The sequence below is a fragment of the Poecilia latipinna genome, unplaced genomic scaffold (assembly GCF_001443285.1).
Source record: "Poecilia latipinna isolate Pla-1442-1.1 unplaced genomic scaffold, P_latipinna-1.0 Scaffold1209, whole genome shotgun sequence".
NCBI classification, from domain to species: domain Eukaryota; kingdom Metazoa; phylum Chordata; class Actinopteri; order Cyprinodontiformes; family Poeciliidae; genus Poecilia; species Poecilia latipinna.
Genome location: NW_015113825.1, coordinates 101,394 through 119,751, shown reverse-complemented (window position 1 = coordinate 119,751; position 18,358 = coordinate 101,394). Strand labels below are relative to the sequence as shown.

Genomic DNA, 18,358 nt, shown 5'->3' with positions numbered 1-18,358 from the left:
ACTGATGTAATAATGACTCTGTCCTGTTGAACAGGGAGCTTGGCATCGAGGCTGGTGTACCAGTGGCTTCATACACTTCAGGGCACCTGCACTCTCACCTGCCTCACTACCATACTCCCCCGAGACTGCACCACTTCCCCATCTCCTTAATGGTAGAAAAGACCTTTGCAACTATTCGCATAGAAGATAACAAACACATTTCATACAAAGTCTGTGTTGGGTTTGTTCTGCTGGACACTAGTTACCTCAGAAACAGTTCCTCAGACCTCATGAATTATGCATTAGCAATTAACTCGAGCTCATTAAGCACTTTAAGTCTGCGCTCAACAAAACCAGAGTTCATGTTTAGTTTGCAGTTTTGCTTTATAATTTCTGTTAAACGGTAGGCCTGTCACAATAACAAATTTTGCTGGACAATAAATTGTCCCAGAAATGATTGCGATATACAATAATATTGTTTTGAGACCATTTTCAAGTAACGGTAATGACATAACAATGCAATAACACATTTTCAAAAATCGATAAACTTTAATTTCTAATAAATATTTAACTTTGGAAGTGGAAGACATTTTAAATATACAAAATAATTAAAACAAAAACAACAAATAAAATTAATTATCAAGTCTCTGTAAACAAAGGTCAAGTTGAGACTGAAGCACCAGTTTTTGGTAGACAGAGATAATTTGTTGGTCTGTAATGTTTGTTCTGTGTTCACTAATAGGTTAATTAATAAACAAGAGAGAAAAATGAGAAAATGATAAATAATGAAAATGGAAATTATTGAGTTTTAATTTATCATGCAATAAATAAATTTTCTGTTACTGAAATACACTCAAAAAACATTTTAGTTATGTGTTTTTTTAACTACATGCATTTGTCTAATGCCTAGTTTTGTTGCATAAATTACATTTTCAACACCAGATATTTGGAAATCTTTGTTAAAAAGTTCAGCATCTCTTCTCGAGTTATATGCAATATTCAGGCTTTAAGTGCTTTTCAAGGCCTTGTTGTGATGTTTTATATAAGCCCGTCTTTGTTTCCTGCAGCACACTACTGGCATTTCTGAAGTGACCTACCCGCACATTAGGTACATCTCATCGAGAATGACAGGCTTTGGAAGAACCTACGAGGTGAGAACTGCACCTGTCTGCTGCTAAATCAGCTTTTCCTAAAGATGAAGAATCAAACTCTGCTACACACACACACACACACACACACACACACACACACACACACACGCACGCACACACACACACACACACACACACACACACACAGCTAGTTAGCTAGTTTTGTCAAGTCACTAAATACAGGCAGCTTGCTGTATGATGTGATTCCTGTTTTTTTCATGTAGTTGTGAAACTTTGTCACCCAGAAGTAAGGTTTAGACTTTCCATTTGGTGATGCAGACTCAGTTTGGTGTCACACCCTCAAAAGCCCGATTCCAGGGTGAGAAACAGTTCAACATGGTGGCGCCGGGTGTGTCCGTTTTTACCATCCTTTCAAAATGTGACTCAGCTACAGATGATGATGATGATGATGATGATGATGAGGCCAATGAGACGAGTTGATCAGCTTTTTTACTCTCTGACCTGACGATGAAGAGAAATTGGGTTTGGCTAAAAATTTTAAGAGCTATAACATGAGAAGATGATTTATTAATACTAGGAGCAGAGGTCATGTCCCACCTTGTGTGAAAATGGCAAAGTACAAAATCATTGGGAGTTAGCATTTGAAACATTTGTTTTTAGCATCTTCAATTAGCGTTTTGCAGATCTTTAACTTTGAGATTTCATAACCCACGACAGATGGCGCTTGAAACCATAAGTGAATAAAAAAAGAGGAACTGCTTCTTTTTTTTTTCGCTATTCTTCCTCCCTCTTATCTCAGACCCACAATAAACCGCAGCTGTGTCTCAACATGGGAAGGAAAATAGTTTCCTTTGAAATGGCTTCTTATATCTCTTTGCTTCCTCTATGCGACTCAGTTTTGTAACACTTCACCAATTCTTTAAATGGCAACAGTGTTTACAGTGTTATCGTCAGGGTGACGCCTAGTTATCATTAGAGGAAGAAAATGTAGATTTTTCAACAATCAGCAAACTTGGTGGAGTCAACTGAGGTGAAGGTCAGATGATTTCAATCGCCAGCGTTATTTTGTTTTATTTTGGTGTCTTTACCTTATTATACTTTGATATGAAATATCACTCCGTGTCTTAGAAAATATTTACTATTTTATTAAATCGACTATGAAAAGATTTAATAAGAGATCAAGATTGAAAAGGAAAAACATTGAATAAAGTATGTATAATGTGTATATATATAAACTTAATCTTGACCCATTCTAATATATTTTAAGCGAGATGTGACACCAAAAGTTTCAGAAGCAGTTTTATCTCTGCAAGTTGCAGAATCAAATAATGGTGGGATACTAAAACAAGTCGGGCAAATTGCAAATCCAATGCAAAATGACTCCAAAAACTGTATTTATGTTCAGTTTTTTTTAAACGTACACAGTTAGTGTGTGTTTTTTTTTCTCTTATGCTATGAAATTACTTGAACTGGTGAGCTAAAGCTGTGATTTCTGAGGCTAGCTTTTCTGTTGTGTCTAAACTTTATAATCTCTATTTAACATATATAGAATATTGTTGAGGCTCTTTAGGTTGCAGCTTGTAGTAAGTAGCCAAAGGGTTTAAATATCTGTGAAAAGACGGGACGTTGTAGGAAGCTGCAGGAGTCAAATTTATGTACAGAGCACATTTAAAAAGTGATTAATATTATTATTCTGCTTCCAGTGTTGTGACAAAAGTCTCTTGCAACTTGTGACTCATGCTCCCTTGGAATATTATTCACATATTTATCATTTATATTTTCACCTATAGCAGCTGTACAATGACGGCTTGACAAAATTTCAGAAAAGAAGTGTAAAAAGAGAAACTTTAGTTCCATATTGGATGTGGTCACTATTATGTTCACCAATCGATCATCCAGTCTTATTTTGTTGAGCATTTTTCATGCACAGCACATCTAAAGCATTTAGATCAGATAAAATGATAAAAAGTAACAGAAAACAACAACAAATAAAAGGTAATACATGTGGGAATTTAAACTACAATTTTGGATTTAGTTTGAAAATTTACTCAAAGTACAATTATTGTGAGAAAACGCATACTGTAAAAAAAAATAAATCAGCATGAAGTCACACTAAAGAAAACCCTGAATACAGTGAACCTAGACTGAGGTTTAAATCTAAAAAAAATACTCATAATTGAAAAAGATTCAGCTTAAATTTGCTGCTTCTCAAAGCTACCAAGACGACACCTTGTCATTATTTGTGCTACATGGCTGAGCAAACACTCAGGCTCTCAGTGATGTTGTTGAAGGAGAAGCTGAGAACCGTTTGTCTCCACCAGGACCTGCTGCATTTAGAGGAACGACTTGGGACTGTGAATCGAGGAGCCTCTCAGGGAACCATAGAGAGGTGCACCTACCCACACAAGTACAAGAAGGTAAAACCTGCTCAGAGTGTTTCATTCTGTCTCACAATTTCTCGACATGTTGGACGTACGTGTGCATGTCTGCTGCAGTGCATTCTGGGACAGAGTGCGCAGTGGTCTTTTGTGCTCTGATGTTTTAGAAAACACTGTAGTGTCTTTTACCAGAGATTGCAGCCGTGAAGATAATGTTGGGGGCGGTGGGGGCGGGGGGAAAGATTCCTTAGAGGTTTTCAAATGTACCTAAACAAGCAATCTAACACCCTGCCACCCAATACAGAAGGTGTTGGAGAGAGACATTGACCAACAGTTAACCCCTGAAGCTTGGGCATCTATTGGGAAAAATATGCACGCAACCCCAGAATCGGTGAGAATCAAAACGAACAAATCAATTTGGAAACATGTCTCTGCTCACATGTACGTTAGATTTTATTGTTATCCTTGGGGGCCGGGAAATTCGGCTGATATCTTTATTTTTTATTTTATTATCATTATTATTTTTCTTATTATTTGGATTACTTTGATTTGTTTAGCATTGAGACTAGAGATAGAAAGTTTTCCTTTTTGTTTCAGGACCAAATGACCATTCTCTCTGTTCCCAAATTTTAAGTTTGTTTTGTTGAAACAAGAAAAAAAAAAAAGAAGAAGTTACTGTTATGGCCATTTGTTTTTAATGTCATGTTAGGTGTTTAGTTGAGCAGTTTGAGTGATTTTATTGAGCGAATTCGCTTTTAAAATTCATGTCTCCAAACGTTTCTCCCCGACAGAGAAAGCTGCACGGCAAGCAAGATGAAGATGAGGGGGCTGATGAAGACACGGAGGAGAAGTGCACCATCTGCCTGTCGATACTGGAGGAGGGGGAGGATGTCAGGTAAGCCTCTCCGCTCTCCCTGGAGTTCGTCGTGCCTTTTTCTCACAGCTTCAAATGTGTTCAATTATCCGTTCAGAGGGGCGTGTCTGTGAGCCCGCAAACACAGGTGCAGTCGCTCCAGTTTCCTGCCGTCCAGCGGGATTTTCATTTTTCTCTAAAAACAACCCAAAGGAGTTCTGGTAATCAGCAGAAAAGTCCCAGAGTGCCTTAAAATTACCGGCCTCATGGAGCTGCTTTTTGGCACAGGCTCAGGTTTTCCAGGAGGAGACGCTGCCCCCTGATGGCAGAAAGGCTGATGTGTCTAAATCTGAGGTCGTGTACGCTTTGCCTTTTCCTTCTCCTACTTTAGCTCTGCGGTTTATTCCCAATTCCTGCTGCTCAGACCTAAACCTTAATGACATTTACATCAGGGTGCTTGAAATTCTTGAAAATATTTGAATTTCAGTTTGGTTTTTTCAAGGCTTGGAAAATGCTTAACATCTGTATAAAGCCTGTGGAAGTGCTTGCTACTAAAACTGTGTGCAGTTTTAGTAACAGTAAAGTACAATCTAAATTTGGAAAACGTTATTTACAGTTGAAGCCAGATATTTTCATACACTTAATAAAAAGACACACATTTATTTTCTGTCTTTCTGAAGTTAAATCAGGCTAAACTTTTCTTGTTTTAGGTCACTTAGAATCACCATGGCAAATGAGAGCGTTTTTTATTTTATTTTATTAAATTTCATTTTTGAATATTTATTATTCCTAATGTCTCAGTGATTTATTGATTTGAGTAATTAAAATAAAGTTTGCCTTTTATTTTAAAGAAAATTAATGAAATTCGCACTTTTCAGTAATAAATTCCAACATATAATAGTGAATTTAAACTGCCGTCTTCTGCTTATTTGTATTGTTTTTATTTCCAAAGTTTGGTGTTGAAAGTTTGAGAACTTAAATTGAAAACTGTACGAACCCTGCTACATGCAGATGCTGTGTAAAGTGTAATTTGTGTACAAAACCAACCTATAATAATTACGTTTAAATTTCTTCTCTTTCTGATATTTGAACTGTTTTAAACACAGTTGTTTTCCAGACATCTGGATCATCATGAGCCGTTCGGTTGCATCTGAAAGGTTGTTTTACACCAACTCAGGGTTGTTCTTGCACTGAGAATTTGATTTTGCACAATTGATTGAGTCATTTGATCTGATGAAATTATCTCCTTTCTCACCACAATAGACAAAGTTTGCTTTCTGCAGTGGCCGCTCTAGGAGATGTGGTCAGATCTCGAAGCTCTAAAAGTGATCTCTGTGCGTTTTTTCCCCCCCCCCGCAGGCGCCTGCCGTGCATGCACCTCTTCCACCAGCTGTGTGTGGATCAGTGGCTCCTCACCAATAAGAAGTGCCCCATCTGCAGAGTGGACATTGAGGCGCAGCTGTCGGCCGAGAGTTGATGCTGTTTTCCCAACAACACTTTTGTTTGTTCGGAGTTTATTTTCAGATCATATTAACTTTCTCTTCAGTACTGCAGTCAACCAAAGATGGCACGAATTACCTGCGCAGCTCTACTACTACGAGGAAAACAAAACAACAAAAAAAAAAAACATAAAACAAAAAAGCATCGAGCCTAGAGTGCCAGCTCTCGCATAGTAGAACAACAACTAGATTTCTCATTATGGATTTAAGATTTTATTGTATTTATGAAGCTTTTATGTAGCTTTTGATTGTTTCCTCAAGTGTCATTTCCGTTTTGTTTCTCTGCATGTTTCCTTGCAATGCATTTCTTTGCACATATAACGTGGGCTTAACACGGTCCGCCGAGTTGCAGGTGAGGGGAGCTGCTCTAGTAAAGATGCATTTCTGTAAACCTAATGCCTTGCTTTACTAGAATAGAATGTCAACCTTCAGTTTAGACAAAAAAAAAACAACAAAAAAACATTGCAGGATTCATTTTACCAGTCATTGTATTGATTAGTTTATGTTTAGCAGATGTGGATTGTTAGTGAAAGATGTTTTTTTTTTTGTTTGTTTGTTTTTGTTTTTTCTTCCAAGTAAATCAAGACATTCCTAACTAAGGAAATATGTTAACAAATCAGCTGCTGTATTAGTGCACACCCAGTATTCCTAGAGTGGAAATCAGCTCCATGGTTCACCTCACTCCCAGAATATGCACATGCTTTGCTACGACTACACCACCCTCCTGCACCTTCATTGCGCGACGGCACCCTCATCACCATCCCCGTGTATTTTAGGGAGCAAGAAAAAGAATGTCACACCCCCACCCCTCCCCTCTCTTGACTGTTGTTTCCAAACTGAGCGATTGTCGGGAACTGCTGTGAATCTTTTCTCATTTTTTATTCCGTCGGGGTTCTTCCCACAGACAGACGTGCGAAGCCTAACTAAGGGGTTTTTTTGTGAGATGATCTCAGGCCTGTGAGTGTTGAAGAGATTTGAAAACTGGTGATCATGCTGTTAAATTGATACTGGCAGTGGCGTTGACTTTTTAATCTCCTGTGTGAGTGAGTGCGTGTGTGTGTGTGTGTGTGTGTGTGTGTGTGTGTGTGTGTTCAGAGTGGAAAAAACACAGCTCAAGTTGAGATTTACTGTTTGTTCTCACACTTCTAACTGATTTCGCCACCATCCCTTTCTGTCTCTCTCTGTAGTTGAGCGGCAGCGTCCATTTTGGATGCTGTGGAAAGAAGAAAAAAAAAAAACACTAATACTGTTGATTAACTCACTCGCATAGACTTGCACAAGAGAGAAAACGGTAGATTAGTAGTGAATATGACAGTGCGCTGAGGCCATGTGTTTCCACTCTGATGATCATGAGAAAAAAAAAAAGGAAAAGATATTTTGAGCTGAGTGTTGAAATGCAGTACTTAAAGCAGGTATCCATGCATTCATTGACTTAAAGGCACCAGGATCATATTATGTGGGATTTATATTAGTTTTGAAAAATAATATTAATAAACTTGGATAACTCTTGGTGAGTCTTTGTTTGTTTGAATGAATGAATGTGTTTGATGGAGTTGTCTTTGAATTGAGTGATGAATTTGAGGGACAGAAATCAATCTTTGTTTCTCTTCTTTCTTCCCAGATCATGAGTGTAATGCTTTCCATTTTCATGCATCTTAATATTTATTAAAATACATATATCTTAATATGTGTTATTTTTGAAAAACATGGCAGCTAAAACAGTTGTACACACACAAAGCAAATCATACAGAATGAAAATCTCAAACTAGATCATCATTCAAACGTGTTTGAGCATTTAAATCAAAAACAAATTGTGATTTTTTTTTCAGAGGTTTGATATCGCATAAGATCGATTCTGTATATTTAGATACGTAAATATTCTATTTTGACCATAATATGGCTGTCGCTATCATTAACTGCAACAGTTTCCTCGGAAATGGGAACTCGTAGTTGGGTATGACGTCAGAGCTGCGTTCCAGTTAAGAAGGTTCCAACATGGCGACGGCCATAAATATTGCATATGAACATAATTTAAAGCTTTACGTTCCGTCAGTAAACACCATATTTTTTTTTTATTTGTTCAGTTTAAAGCTGCAGGCGCTACATACAGCATTTACTTTAACATTCCGCCACAGCTTACTGTTGATCGGAGGAGCGGCCATATTGAAGCGCGACGTTAGCCTAACAAGTCGTAACTGGGGGAAGTGGTGACCGTTGATTCAGTACTTCATCTGGAAGAACCCCAGTCCAATCACTGAGTGCATATCCTGGTTTTTCTACTGGTTGAAATTCCTGTTTTAAATTTTTTTGGGGGAAAAAATGTCATGTAATATTCTAGTTTTCTTAAAGGTGTAGTTTGGTTTTTCATTAGCTGAAAATCATGTCTATCGACATTTGGAAACGCTTGAAAATATCACGGTGTCATATGGATCTTTATACGAGTTCAAATTTGATATTCAGATTTATTGAACTCTGTAAACTAGATGAATAACTGAAGAAAAATGTATCCCTCAGATCCTATCAGGTCCATGAATTATATCTATACATATATTGGTATATTGTGCTGTCGTAGGGTTTTTTTTTACGTCCTGCACCAAACAATTTTACAAATTCAATGAAAGTTCAGAAAGCCTTAACTAGTTACAATACACATTTTAAAAATTACAAGGACTTTTGGCTGCTTGAAAATACAATACAAAGTAATTAGGGTTATTGAAAGTTTTGTGCTGCTGTACTGCATACATAGAAATGAAAATGAGAATTGTGTGCTTTTAATCCTTAAAGTTTTTTTCAGGCAAAGTGAGGATGACACTTGTTGTAAATCAGAGTAAAACCAAATGTTAACAATTAAAAAAAAAAAAGTCATTACACGTGCAGAAACATGAATCTTACCTTAAATTTAAAAGGGGGTTGGCGAGTAAGATTTGGTAAAGATGTACGTTCATCTAAAGAGGGGTTTGGACCAGTGAGCAACAGTTTTTTTTTCCTCTGTAGTCCTTTTAAGATGTGTCCGACTCTTTGTCTGGTTCAGGAGTGTTTTACAGGAATCCAAGAATTGCAGCCAATATCCTGCTTCACAAAACACTCTACCACATTTTTTCTTTCCACTTAACTTTCCAGTTATATGCTGGTAAATGGCACTATGAAGCGCATCCTTCTTTAAAAATTACCTTCTGTATCTTTCCCTCCTTGTGAAGGTTGTCATTAGCCAAGTAGTTATTATTTCAATAGAAATAATAACTACTTTAGACATTAGTAGCTAAACTAATGTCCAAGTTTAGCTACTGAATTTATCCCAAACTGCATTCTTTTTAATGGTCAGCAGGGGGCGTTAAATGTCTGAAAAACTTGACTAAAGCATCACTTATTGAAACTTCTGGTTTTGCTTGATATATAATAATGTTAATTTGGAGAAGGTGTGACGAAAAAAAATCTGATAAAAATCAGTAAAGCATTTATTCAGGCAATATTACAAAGTTTAATTAAAATACTCCTCTATTAATGTGTGTTGCACAAAGGGTCTGTTCACCAATCTTATGACCAAACTGTTTATTGATGCAGTTTTATGAAAAAAAGTCCCAGCAGGCTTTACTGACTACAGCATAATGTGGTCGTATGATTGAAATAAAACTAAGGAATGTGTGTTAGGACTGCGGCAGCAGCGCAAAAGATGTGCAGAAACATTAACCAGAAGCAGCTACAAAAAAAAAACAGCTCAACAAAACATAAATCCATACACCAAGTCTTCAGCTGTAGCATAACTGGAAACAGAAACAGCTCTGTGTTTTTCAAAACGGGGAAAAAAGGATTTACTAAATGTACATCCTTTTGCGTAAAAACACAAGGAAATCCTTTTAAATTCTGCCCACCAACAGGCATAAAAACACATATACAGAAATGAGATCCAGAAAATGCCTGTTTGTCTTAATTTCATGTAAACAAATGATTTTCCTCAGTAACTAGGTAACTTTATTGCTTTTGCTCGTCACAATCCGACCCTCGCAGACGGAGCTTTGTGGCCGTGACGTGAACGTGAGACGCCGTCTGTGTCCAAGGTAGTACCTGTCCCAATAAAGTGCTAATACACCACAGACCTCACGCTCAGGCTACACACTGGTGTCATTAGAGAACAAAAGCAGAATAAAAAGTGAGGGAGGTTTTCCAGGTAATACTTCACCTCACTGCAATGCCCTCAGAATCAGAAGAAAGAAAAATAAAAGTACGCTTTGGTCATTCAATTTTTAAAAATCCTCATTCAGCATTTTGATTCTTTACATGCCTGTTAAATGTCTGCGTCACAATAAATATTCCTGCTAAAACTGAAATCACTTCAGTTTCCTTCAACCTTCATCTAGAAGCAACGTAGTGGAAATAAAAGTACAAAATAAATCACAGCCTGGTCCCAGAGATTTAGCCGATTTCGTTTGAATGCTTCGAAACGCTGCAGCGCACATCCTCTATAAGATATAACACGGTAAGTAAAGGGAATACAGAGATCCATAAATACAATAAATAGTTTGTTCAGTACTCAGAGGGGACAGACCCCGGCGGTCTTTGTGTCTTTGGAGAAAAGCCTCATCTTTGGCCCAACAGAACCGATGTTTGGTCTGGCGGCGTAACTGAGCGTTACGTTGGGTGACTGTAAGGCAGCAGTGGAAGAAGAGTCTCACAGTGTTTCCTCTCCCCGAAAGTGGGCTCTGCGCCGCCCTCAGAGGCCGGGGCCAGCGGGGTGGGGGGGCGCAGCAGGCGCATCGCGTCGCCCTGACAACCAGCAGCCTCTAGATCTTGGTGACGTAGTTGTTGGGGAAGAGTCCCTGCTTCCCGCGAAGTCGTCCCGTCCACCATCCGGAAGCATCTGCTCAAACAGAGTCAATGAACGAAAGAGGAAACGAAGCCGTCTTTTTTTTATTCGCCATTTTTAAAGACGCTCACCCTCTTTGATGATGTCGATGACGTCGTCGGTGTTGAAGCTGAGCTCGTCCGTGTCCTGAGCGTCGTACGCGTACAGGGCCTTGCACTGCGGCACCTGGGGTTTGGGTTTGGGCGCCGGCTTCGGCCGTCCTCCGCCTGGTGGAGGCCTGTGGGCTGAAGGTCGGTGGGCCCTGATTTAAAACAAAACAAAAAGAGAGAAAACCAGCTCTTGAGTCAGGGTGAGTCGCCTGCTGGAGGACGCTGAATGAAATATTTAAAGCCCATGCGGTGCAGTGACTCAGGGTAGCACAGGTTTGTTCGATGTGCATGCAAACATCTGGGCACCCCTGCTCTTAATGCAGAAAACGTCTCGGAAAGACGAAATATTAAACATTTCTGTACCATTCCAGGAGAGTTCACCTCTTACTTCTAAGCTTTGTTGTTTTGCAATAACAGAAATGGGAACAGGAATAAAGCAAAACCTTTTTGTTTTATACATATTTCGTCTCTGTTCCCTTTTGAAGCTGTAAGACTGTACAAGTCATGACAAAACATTCATATCTGTGTATTTTGAGGTATTGTAGGATTATTAGTGTTAAGAGATTTTAAGAGAAATTATGAAATTCTGCACAATTATTTCTCCAAGCACACTTTTGTTTCCTGTGGCTCAGTTTTGAATAGGATGAAAAGATTTATTCAGATTTTTGTTTCACCAAGTTTATATCCGTACAGATGTAATTCCACATTAAAGCCACAGCAAACCTTTTTCCTTTTCTAGTTTCTGATAAAAACAACTTAAATACGGAAAACGGGGGATTTTGTTTTACCTGCTGCGCCAAATTCACCAAAAGTAGCCAAGCAATTTTTGGATCTTCATTATAAAGTAAGCAAAGCTTGTTTATTTATTTTACACTATGAATGAAAACAACTTTCTGTTGCAGAAAAGTAAAATGCTTTGGAGTGAGCTAAAGGCTGCTAATTCAGAAAAAAAAATTAATAAATACGACCATCTATAAAACATTTGTAAAGCTACAAAGTTTCCATTAGTTGGGTTTTCATGATGATGACTGACAACAGGCATTGGAAAAAAATAAAAAAATGTTTCGTACCCTAACACGGGTTGTATTACAGGGAAATAAAAAATGAAAATATGCCTCAACTGTGTAAAAAAAAAAAAAAATAAAAATCAGATTTGATCAATTTTTAACTAATTAACCATTTTCTCAGCAACAAAAATAAACCAGGGGTGCCCAAATCTTTGCAGTGAATTGTCCAAATTCAATTCAAAATTGAATCTATGTGGTAAAAGGAAAGTAGATCCCCTTAAAATTCTACAGTTTTAACATTTTTAGCAAAATACTCAGGGGTTTTGTGATGCGCCACATTTTTCACAAAACCTAATATTTTTTAAAATTCATTTTAATCATCCACATAATGTTTTAGTTTAACATTATGTTGTTCGTTGGCTGTTTAAGTTCAATATATATATAAAAAAAAATATATATATATAGAATACAAAACCATAGAATTGAAAAAGGGGTCCGTTTTACCACAGGAAAATGAAAGAAATTATATATATATTTATATATATATAGATATATATATATAGTATTTATAGAATTCTTTTTATAGCTGGTACTGATTGTGCCACAAGATGGAGTCCTAGCGCAGGACGTGGCTTTGGCTGCACAGCAAGAACTAAACTAAACCAGTTGCACTGCAGAAAAGAAAAGGAAACACAGATCCTGAGACATGAACTTTTCTCTCAACACCAACCCAAACCTGATGCAGACGACGCTGAATAAACGACAGACAAATGACCCAGAAAACATCTCAGTCAAACACTCCACGGTGATCGTACTGCAGTATGCATGTGCAATAAGGACAATTGAACATCCAACATATGAAGAGAAATCCCATCGAATCCCACTGGACATCAGCAGCGGACGTCTAACTAGAAGTGAGGTAGCGTTAGCGCGTCGTGCTGCTGAAAGCTTTTTCTCCCGACCTGAACCACCACCAGAACCACTGCAAACACTCCAACTCACATTCCTCCGTTTGAAGTTGGCCGTCCGCCTCCAGAGCTACAAAAGAACGAATCAGCCAAATTATGTCAGATTAGAGAAACAGCAACAGAGGCAGTATTACAGTGTCAGGGCATGGCGCTCTTCTCAGCTCTCAGAGCGATGCCGTCTAATTCTGGCGTTCCCCGAAACCTTTAAGCTGCGTTCAAGAGCCAAACTCATAACCAGCAAACATCATTTAACAAGCTTAGGAGGCCGATGCAAACAGCATCAACAATTAATATCTCTTTAGTTTCGGGGTGGGGAGGTTGTAAAAAATTTAAGGAGTGAAGATATTTTTGTAATTTTAACAAAACAAAAAAATAATGTGTTCAGTAAGAATATTCATTTTTAAGGAAAGAGATGGGAGATAATGAACTTTAACTTCTATTTTGCCAGAAGATCTTAAACTAAATAATCACATAAAACATTTTTTAAATAAATTAAAACACAGAATGACTGAAAGTTAGAGAAGGACTCAAATATTTGAAATTTGATGGAAAACTTCATGATGGCGATTTACTGACTTTTTGTTTTTTCTTCTTTTGTCTGGATTTAATTGTTGGTTTTGTGTATTCTGCTAATGTTTGTAACACATAAGCTGAATAGTTTCAACCTTGACCTTTTCGATCTATAAATGAATTATGAATTATTTTTATTTGACTGTTATGAGCTTCTTTGATTGCAGTTGGAGTTTTACATGACCATCAGTTATTACTGTTATGTGTATGTCGGTGTGTTTTAGATCGAATACATTGAACTATTAGCTTCATTTGTCATCTACTAACTGATTATTGAGAGGCTAATCAGTGGATATTACACATTTCCGTCGTGTTTCATGTATTTTGCGAACCCCATCCCGCTCTGACACTGCAGGTTTGTGCTGAGCTCTCACCCTGCAGCGCCCTGGTCCGGGACCCTCAGGCAGTCCAGGTCCGGCTGCTGCCGGCTGCCGCCGTCGCGCTGCCGCGACTGGTTGATGTTGCTGGGCAGAAACGGGCGTGTGGAGTTGGCGGAGGGCGGATGCCTCTGGCTGTGATGCTGCGAGTTCCTCTGGTTGGCGATGTGGTTGGTGTTCTTCAGGCCGCCGTTCTGATGGCCGGCTGCAGGGAGGAAATGCAGGAAATGGTTTTATAGATGATGTGAAGGAGAGAGAAGCTGCGGAGAAGCCGACCCGTCTACCTGGAGGCCCTGGTGCTGCTCTCGAAGGCACGTGGTGGTTTCTGGACATGTTAGAGCGACTCTGACTGAAGCCCTTCCTGGTTGGACCTGGCGTTCATTAGCAAAACACAAAAGTAAATGCAACATATTGATGCTACCACAACCTGCAAAGATTTGATCCTTTCAATTTAAGCCACGTTCCACATCACAGATTGTTCTTTGTGAGAGTACGTCGTGGTTTTGCTTCCCAGCCGATACTCACGTGTGTTCTTGGGAAGGCCCGGTCCGATGCTGACCTGCAGGGATTTGCTTGAGGGCTTCAACACGGCCACGTCCCCCTGACCCTGAACAAACAGCACCTGCCTGGAGCCGCCGCCACTCATGAAGCCCCAGTTCTCCTTCTTTAGCTTCATCTCCAGTCTGAAAATTTAATGCAATGTGTTCCTTTATATCTCTTTCATTAGTTTCTTTCTCAGGATAGTAGAAACATTATAAAAAAACATTTTAACATGTTGCATGTTTTTACACTTCCATTTCGTTCTCAACTGTCTGTAAAAATAGCCCAAGTACCTAAAAAAAAAACAAAAAAAAAAAACACCCGAGCCATTTGTTGGCAATAAGTTAATGTCTGGAAAACTGCGCCGTTACCTAGCAACCTCATTGAAGCACGGTTTTACCGCTGCAAGCGCTGTACAATGGCTGCTGGAAACGACAAGTGTTTTGTCGTTGACTTACAATTCAGAAACCACTTGGTGCATTATTGTTGGTTGTGCAGGAGGCTCTACTTCTGCTTCTCAAAGATGTATGACTGTATAGTTGTGCATGTGTTTGCAGACATTTTCACTTGCGAGTGTAAACATTGAGTTGGGGGCGTGGCCAGTAACGGTTTATTTGAATTTATAGAGACAAGAGGCTCTAAAACAGCTCATCATCTAAGAATGATGAAATGAGACAAACATGTTTTGTATAGACCCAACCTAACCTGTTCATGAAGCATAGCAGTTCACCTTTAAAAGCAGCAGCGGAAGGTAAATCTGAAGGTTTAGCCGTTTCTGGATGCGTGGACTTACGTGTTGTTGAATTTGAGCGGCAGCTTCCTCTGAGTTTTCTCCTCGAACCGCCGGGCCAGCAAGCTGATGAACTCGGTCTTGAAAATACACTCCAGCAGGCTGTCGTACTCTTGCTCATGAAGGATGATGAAGTCATCCTGCAGGGTGCTGAAACAAAGACGAGCTTTGAGCAAAGCGACCGAGTCAAAACCCGTCATGGAAAGAGTATCATCACCCCCCCTCCGTTGTCTTGTTTTGTGGGGATGTGGAGTCAGTTTTCACTTTTACATTCAGGACCTCACAGAGCAGCTCAGATCAGAGGAGGGACGGCGGCGCGGCCGTGTGGCCCAGCAGCACAAGGAGAGTCTGTTCCTCACATATGAGGAGGAGATTCTTACACCTGGTCTGCGTTACCCCACCGAGTCAAAAGCCACAAACTCAAATCAACTGCTCTGCCTCCGAGTTGCGTGTCTATCGGCAACGCAGAGACCACAACCCTTCCAGTTTGTTTACAGGTTTTATGAAATCTACATAATTTAAGCATTTCTGACCATGAAGCATTTCAGTTTTGTTTCCAGTCACATCTTCACCCAAGTATGTCAAATCGTCTCCGAATGTTTCCAGTGACCTTTATGTGACTTTTACAAGAACAAAGAAACTTATTTTTTTAACTGGAGATCTAGTATTAGACTTTGAAGAAGATCCCCGACTTTTGCACTGTGGAGTCTACAGACTTTAAGTTGTCCCTCAGTCACCGTCTCATTTTAGACAAGTTCTGGTTTCTTAAATTTATTCATATTTAGTTAATTCTTAAAGCACAAATTCATCAAGACGCTAGGAAGTAGCCAACATGCTGGCTATTGATGTATGAAATCCAATACAGACAGTCAGATCAGGTTTGTAAGATGTTTCATGCAGTACCATCACCTATCAAGTTTTTAAAAAACATTTTGGTAAAAGACTGAAAATCCATGATTTTTTAGGGAAGGATTGTTTTAAAGGAAGGGTGAATCATTTGTTATTTCAAGAAACCTTCATGGTTTTAATGGCAGCCCTCCATGTTACAGATCAACAAACCTTCAGAAACCTCAAACCTTTCGAGGTTTCATATTGTGAGGTGGATCAATGTATTTTATTGGGATTTTCTAAAATAGACTGAAAATATCTTCGGTTCTCTGGATCTCTAATTAAAACCCAGTTCAACCAGCTGGATTTTAATTAGAGTCACAAAACCGTTTTGACTTTTATTTATGCATCACAAAAAAATCCTCCAATTAATCCACAGAAATGTGCCGTTTGGAAAAGCTTTCAGTGGGACTTAACAGTGTTTTCTACCTGAGAGACAATGCCAGGATTTTCTCCACGTCGATCTTCCTCTTCAACACTTCGGTCACCTGGCCTTTCTCCGGCCCCTGCTTCACCTTCTCTCTTCCAATCAGATACACACTTTTAGGGGTCAGGATCAAGTCTCTCTTAATTCCCTACAAACAAAAAAAAAAACAAAAACAGAAACAGTTGGAGCATCGTTTGAGTTGCTAGACAGAATCCAGAGAGAGGAAAGCAAACCTTGAACCGTCGGTCGTATTTTGTGACTTTGTCAGCGAAGTCGATCTTCTCTCTCTTGGCCAGAAACTGCCGCAGCTCCGGTCTGTCGTCCATCCCCAGGTAGTCTCCGATGAAGTTTCTGTTCAGGCTGTGCCGCCGCCTGTCTTTCCGGTTCAACAGCAGATCAGAAGCTGGAAAGAAAAAAAAAGCCATGTGGGAGCTGAAGACTTGAGCAACCCATCGTTGTGACGCAGAAACGGGCCTCTCTGCTCACCTTCCTCCCTCATCTGGACGTATTTCTTGCGGGCCATGTATTTCCTCCAGGCCTTCTGGATGGTGCGCGCGTAACCGTCAAACTTACGCTCTCTTGTCTCTTCCAAGAGGAAGAGCTATGAGGAAAACAAAGAGGAAGAATAACACACCAGACATGCCTAAATACACAGACTGAACCTCAGGTGCAGCTGAAAACCAGCCTGACTTCAGTGATAACGGTGATTTGATTGTTTCTGAGTCAGAGTAAAAACTTTTAGCTGCTGGATGGGAAGGCTGCTATCAACTTAGATTATTGTTTTCATGTTGTTAAAGTAATTTAAGTCAGTAAAATCTGAGTAGCGTTTTAAGAAAAAAAATAAACGTGTTCGACATTATTTGAGTTGGATTTGATTTTCTCATTTTCTGCTCCAAGTTTAAATATTTTTTCTCTAAAAGTTAAATTTGCTAAACTTCTTTACTTCTACTAGATGAAATGTCCAGATACAAATGTTAGTAATTAAATTGAGAAAGTGAAAATCATGTTATGTAGATTAGTTCCTCACAGAGATGCATTTCAAAAGTTTATTGCTAATAATTTTGATGATTATGTCTTGCATCTAATTTTCACAGAAAATTTTAATATTACATGAAGCCAAATTTAAGAAATTATTTTCTAAAACAAATGTCAGCCACCTAAAAATTACAGTCTCATCATGTTTTTTCTTCCACCAAACTTTCCATTGATGTGAGAATCTCACCGCTGAATGGATTACCACACTTTTTTCTTCCACTGAACTTTTCACTAATATTGAGCACTCAGATTTCTAGGTTAAAAATCGTTTTTACATTTTTTAAAATAAAAAATTAAAACTTTCAGAGAAACTAAATTTCCGGTTTTAATTAGATGGATTTATTTTCATCAAATTGAGAAGGTAAAATCTGTGTAATGAGCCTGTATAACTTAAAGTTTTGCTTTTTGAACTGCGTTTCTGGAGAAAACAATAAATTTATTAAAATGCAGCTGTGTAGGCAACAATTAAGATTAAAATGTTTAATCTGAGATCATTTCTAATGTCTAGATTACAGTTTAGATTTTTTTAACAGGCCATTGAGTTTAGGCAACCAATGAATCTTGTCTACATGTACGGTTTTAAAGATTAATTAACGTATTTTTCGGATTATAAGCAGCTACTTTTTTTCTACACTTTGAGCCATGCGGCTTGTAGCCCCGTGCGGCTTTTCTGTGAATGTTTCTTCAACCACCAGGGGGCGCTTTAGCAGGAAGTGAATCATTGGAAGTCACAATTGGAAATCAAAGAAGAAAGGGCTAATTTTACTTTAGAACAAGTAGCTAGCAACAGACGGAGAAATATTTCAAACTCCTGGCAGTACAGATCGATAGTGGCGGAGATACCAGCGGCTTATATATGTAAGTTTCCAGTTTTTTTTTTAATTTTATTTTTATTTTGTAGGTGCAGCTTATAGTAAGGTGCGCTCTATAGTCCGGAAAATGTGTATTTTTCAATGTGTGCAGGTGTAGCTGAGTTAATTTTAAT

General features: G+C 38.7%; 2 protein-coding genes across 6 annotated transcripts in view; one reads left to right on the top strand and one right to left on the bottom strand.

The window, feature by feature from the left end:
• rnf111 (ring finger protein 111) overlaps positions 1-6,007 on the top strand; it is a 29,055-nt gene extending 23,048 nt beyond the window's left edge. For 2 of the 4 annotated variants that reach the window (XM_015053866.1, XM_015053865.1), the window contains exons 10-15: positions 35-152; positions 1,047-1,130; positions 3,413-3,508; positions 3,774-3,860; positions 4,261-4,364; positions 5,682-5,799. In XM_015053866.1, coding sequence (XP_014909352.1) covers positions 35-152; positions 1,047-1,130; positions 3,413-3,508; positions 3,774-3,860; positions 4,261-4,364; positions 5,682-5,799 — 607 coding nt within the window. Of the gene's footprint in view, positions 1-34; positions 153-1,046; positions 1,131-3,412; positions 3,509-3,773; positions 3,861-4,260; positions 4,365-5,681 lie in introns of all 4 variants that reach the window. The other 2 variants (XM_015053867.1, XM_015053868.1) reach the window with 2 other exon arrangements.
• Positions 6,008-9,279: 3,272 nt separating this feature from the next.
• myo1ea (myosin IEa) overlaps positions 9,280-18,358 on the bottom strand; it is a 63,509-nt gene continuing 54,430 nt past the window's right edge. Inside the window, exons 20-29 of one of the 2 annotated variants that reach the window (XM_015053863.1) lie at positions 16,825-16,939; positions 16,572-16,741; positions 16,341-16,486; positions 15,027-15,173; positions 14,219-14,376; positions 13,978-14,064; positions 13,691-13,898; positions 12,781-12,816; positions 10,754-10,923; positions 9,280-10,676 (exon numbers count right to left, since the gene is read on the bottom strand). In XM_015053863.1, the coding sequence (XP_014909349.1) occupies positions 10,600-10,676; positions 10,754-10,923; positions 12,781-12,816; positions 13,691-13,898; positions 13,978-14,064; positions 14,219-14,376; positions 15,027-15,173; positions 16,341-16,486; positions 16,572-16,741; positions 16,825-16,939 (1,314 nt within the window). In that variant the 3' untranslated portion in view covers positions 9,280-10,599. The remainder of the gene's footprint in view (positions 10,677-10,753; positions 10,924-12,780; positions 12,817-13,690; positions 13,899-13,977; positions 14,065-14,218; positions 14,377-15,026; positions 15,174-16,340; positions 16,487-16,571; positions 16,742-16,824; positions 16,940-18,358) is intronic. The other variant, XM_015053864.1, reaches the window with a different exon arrangement.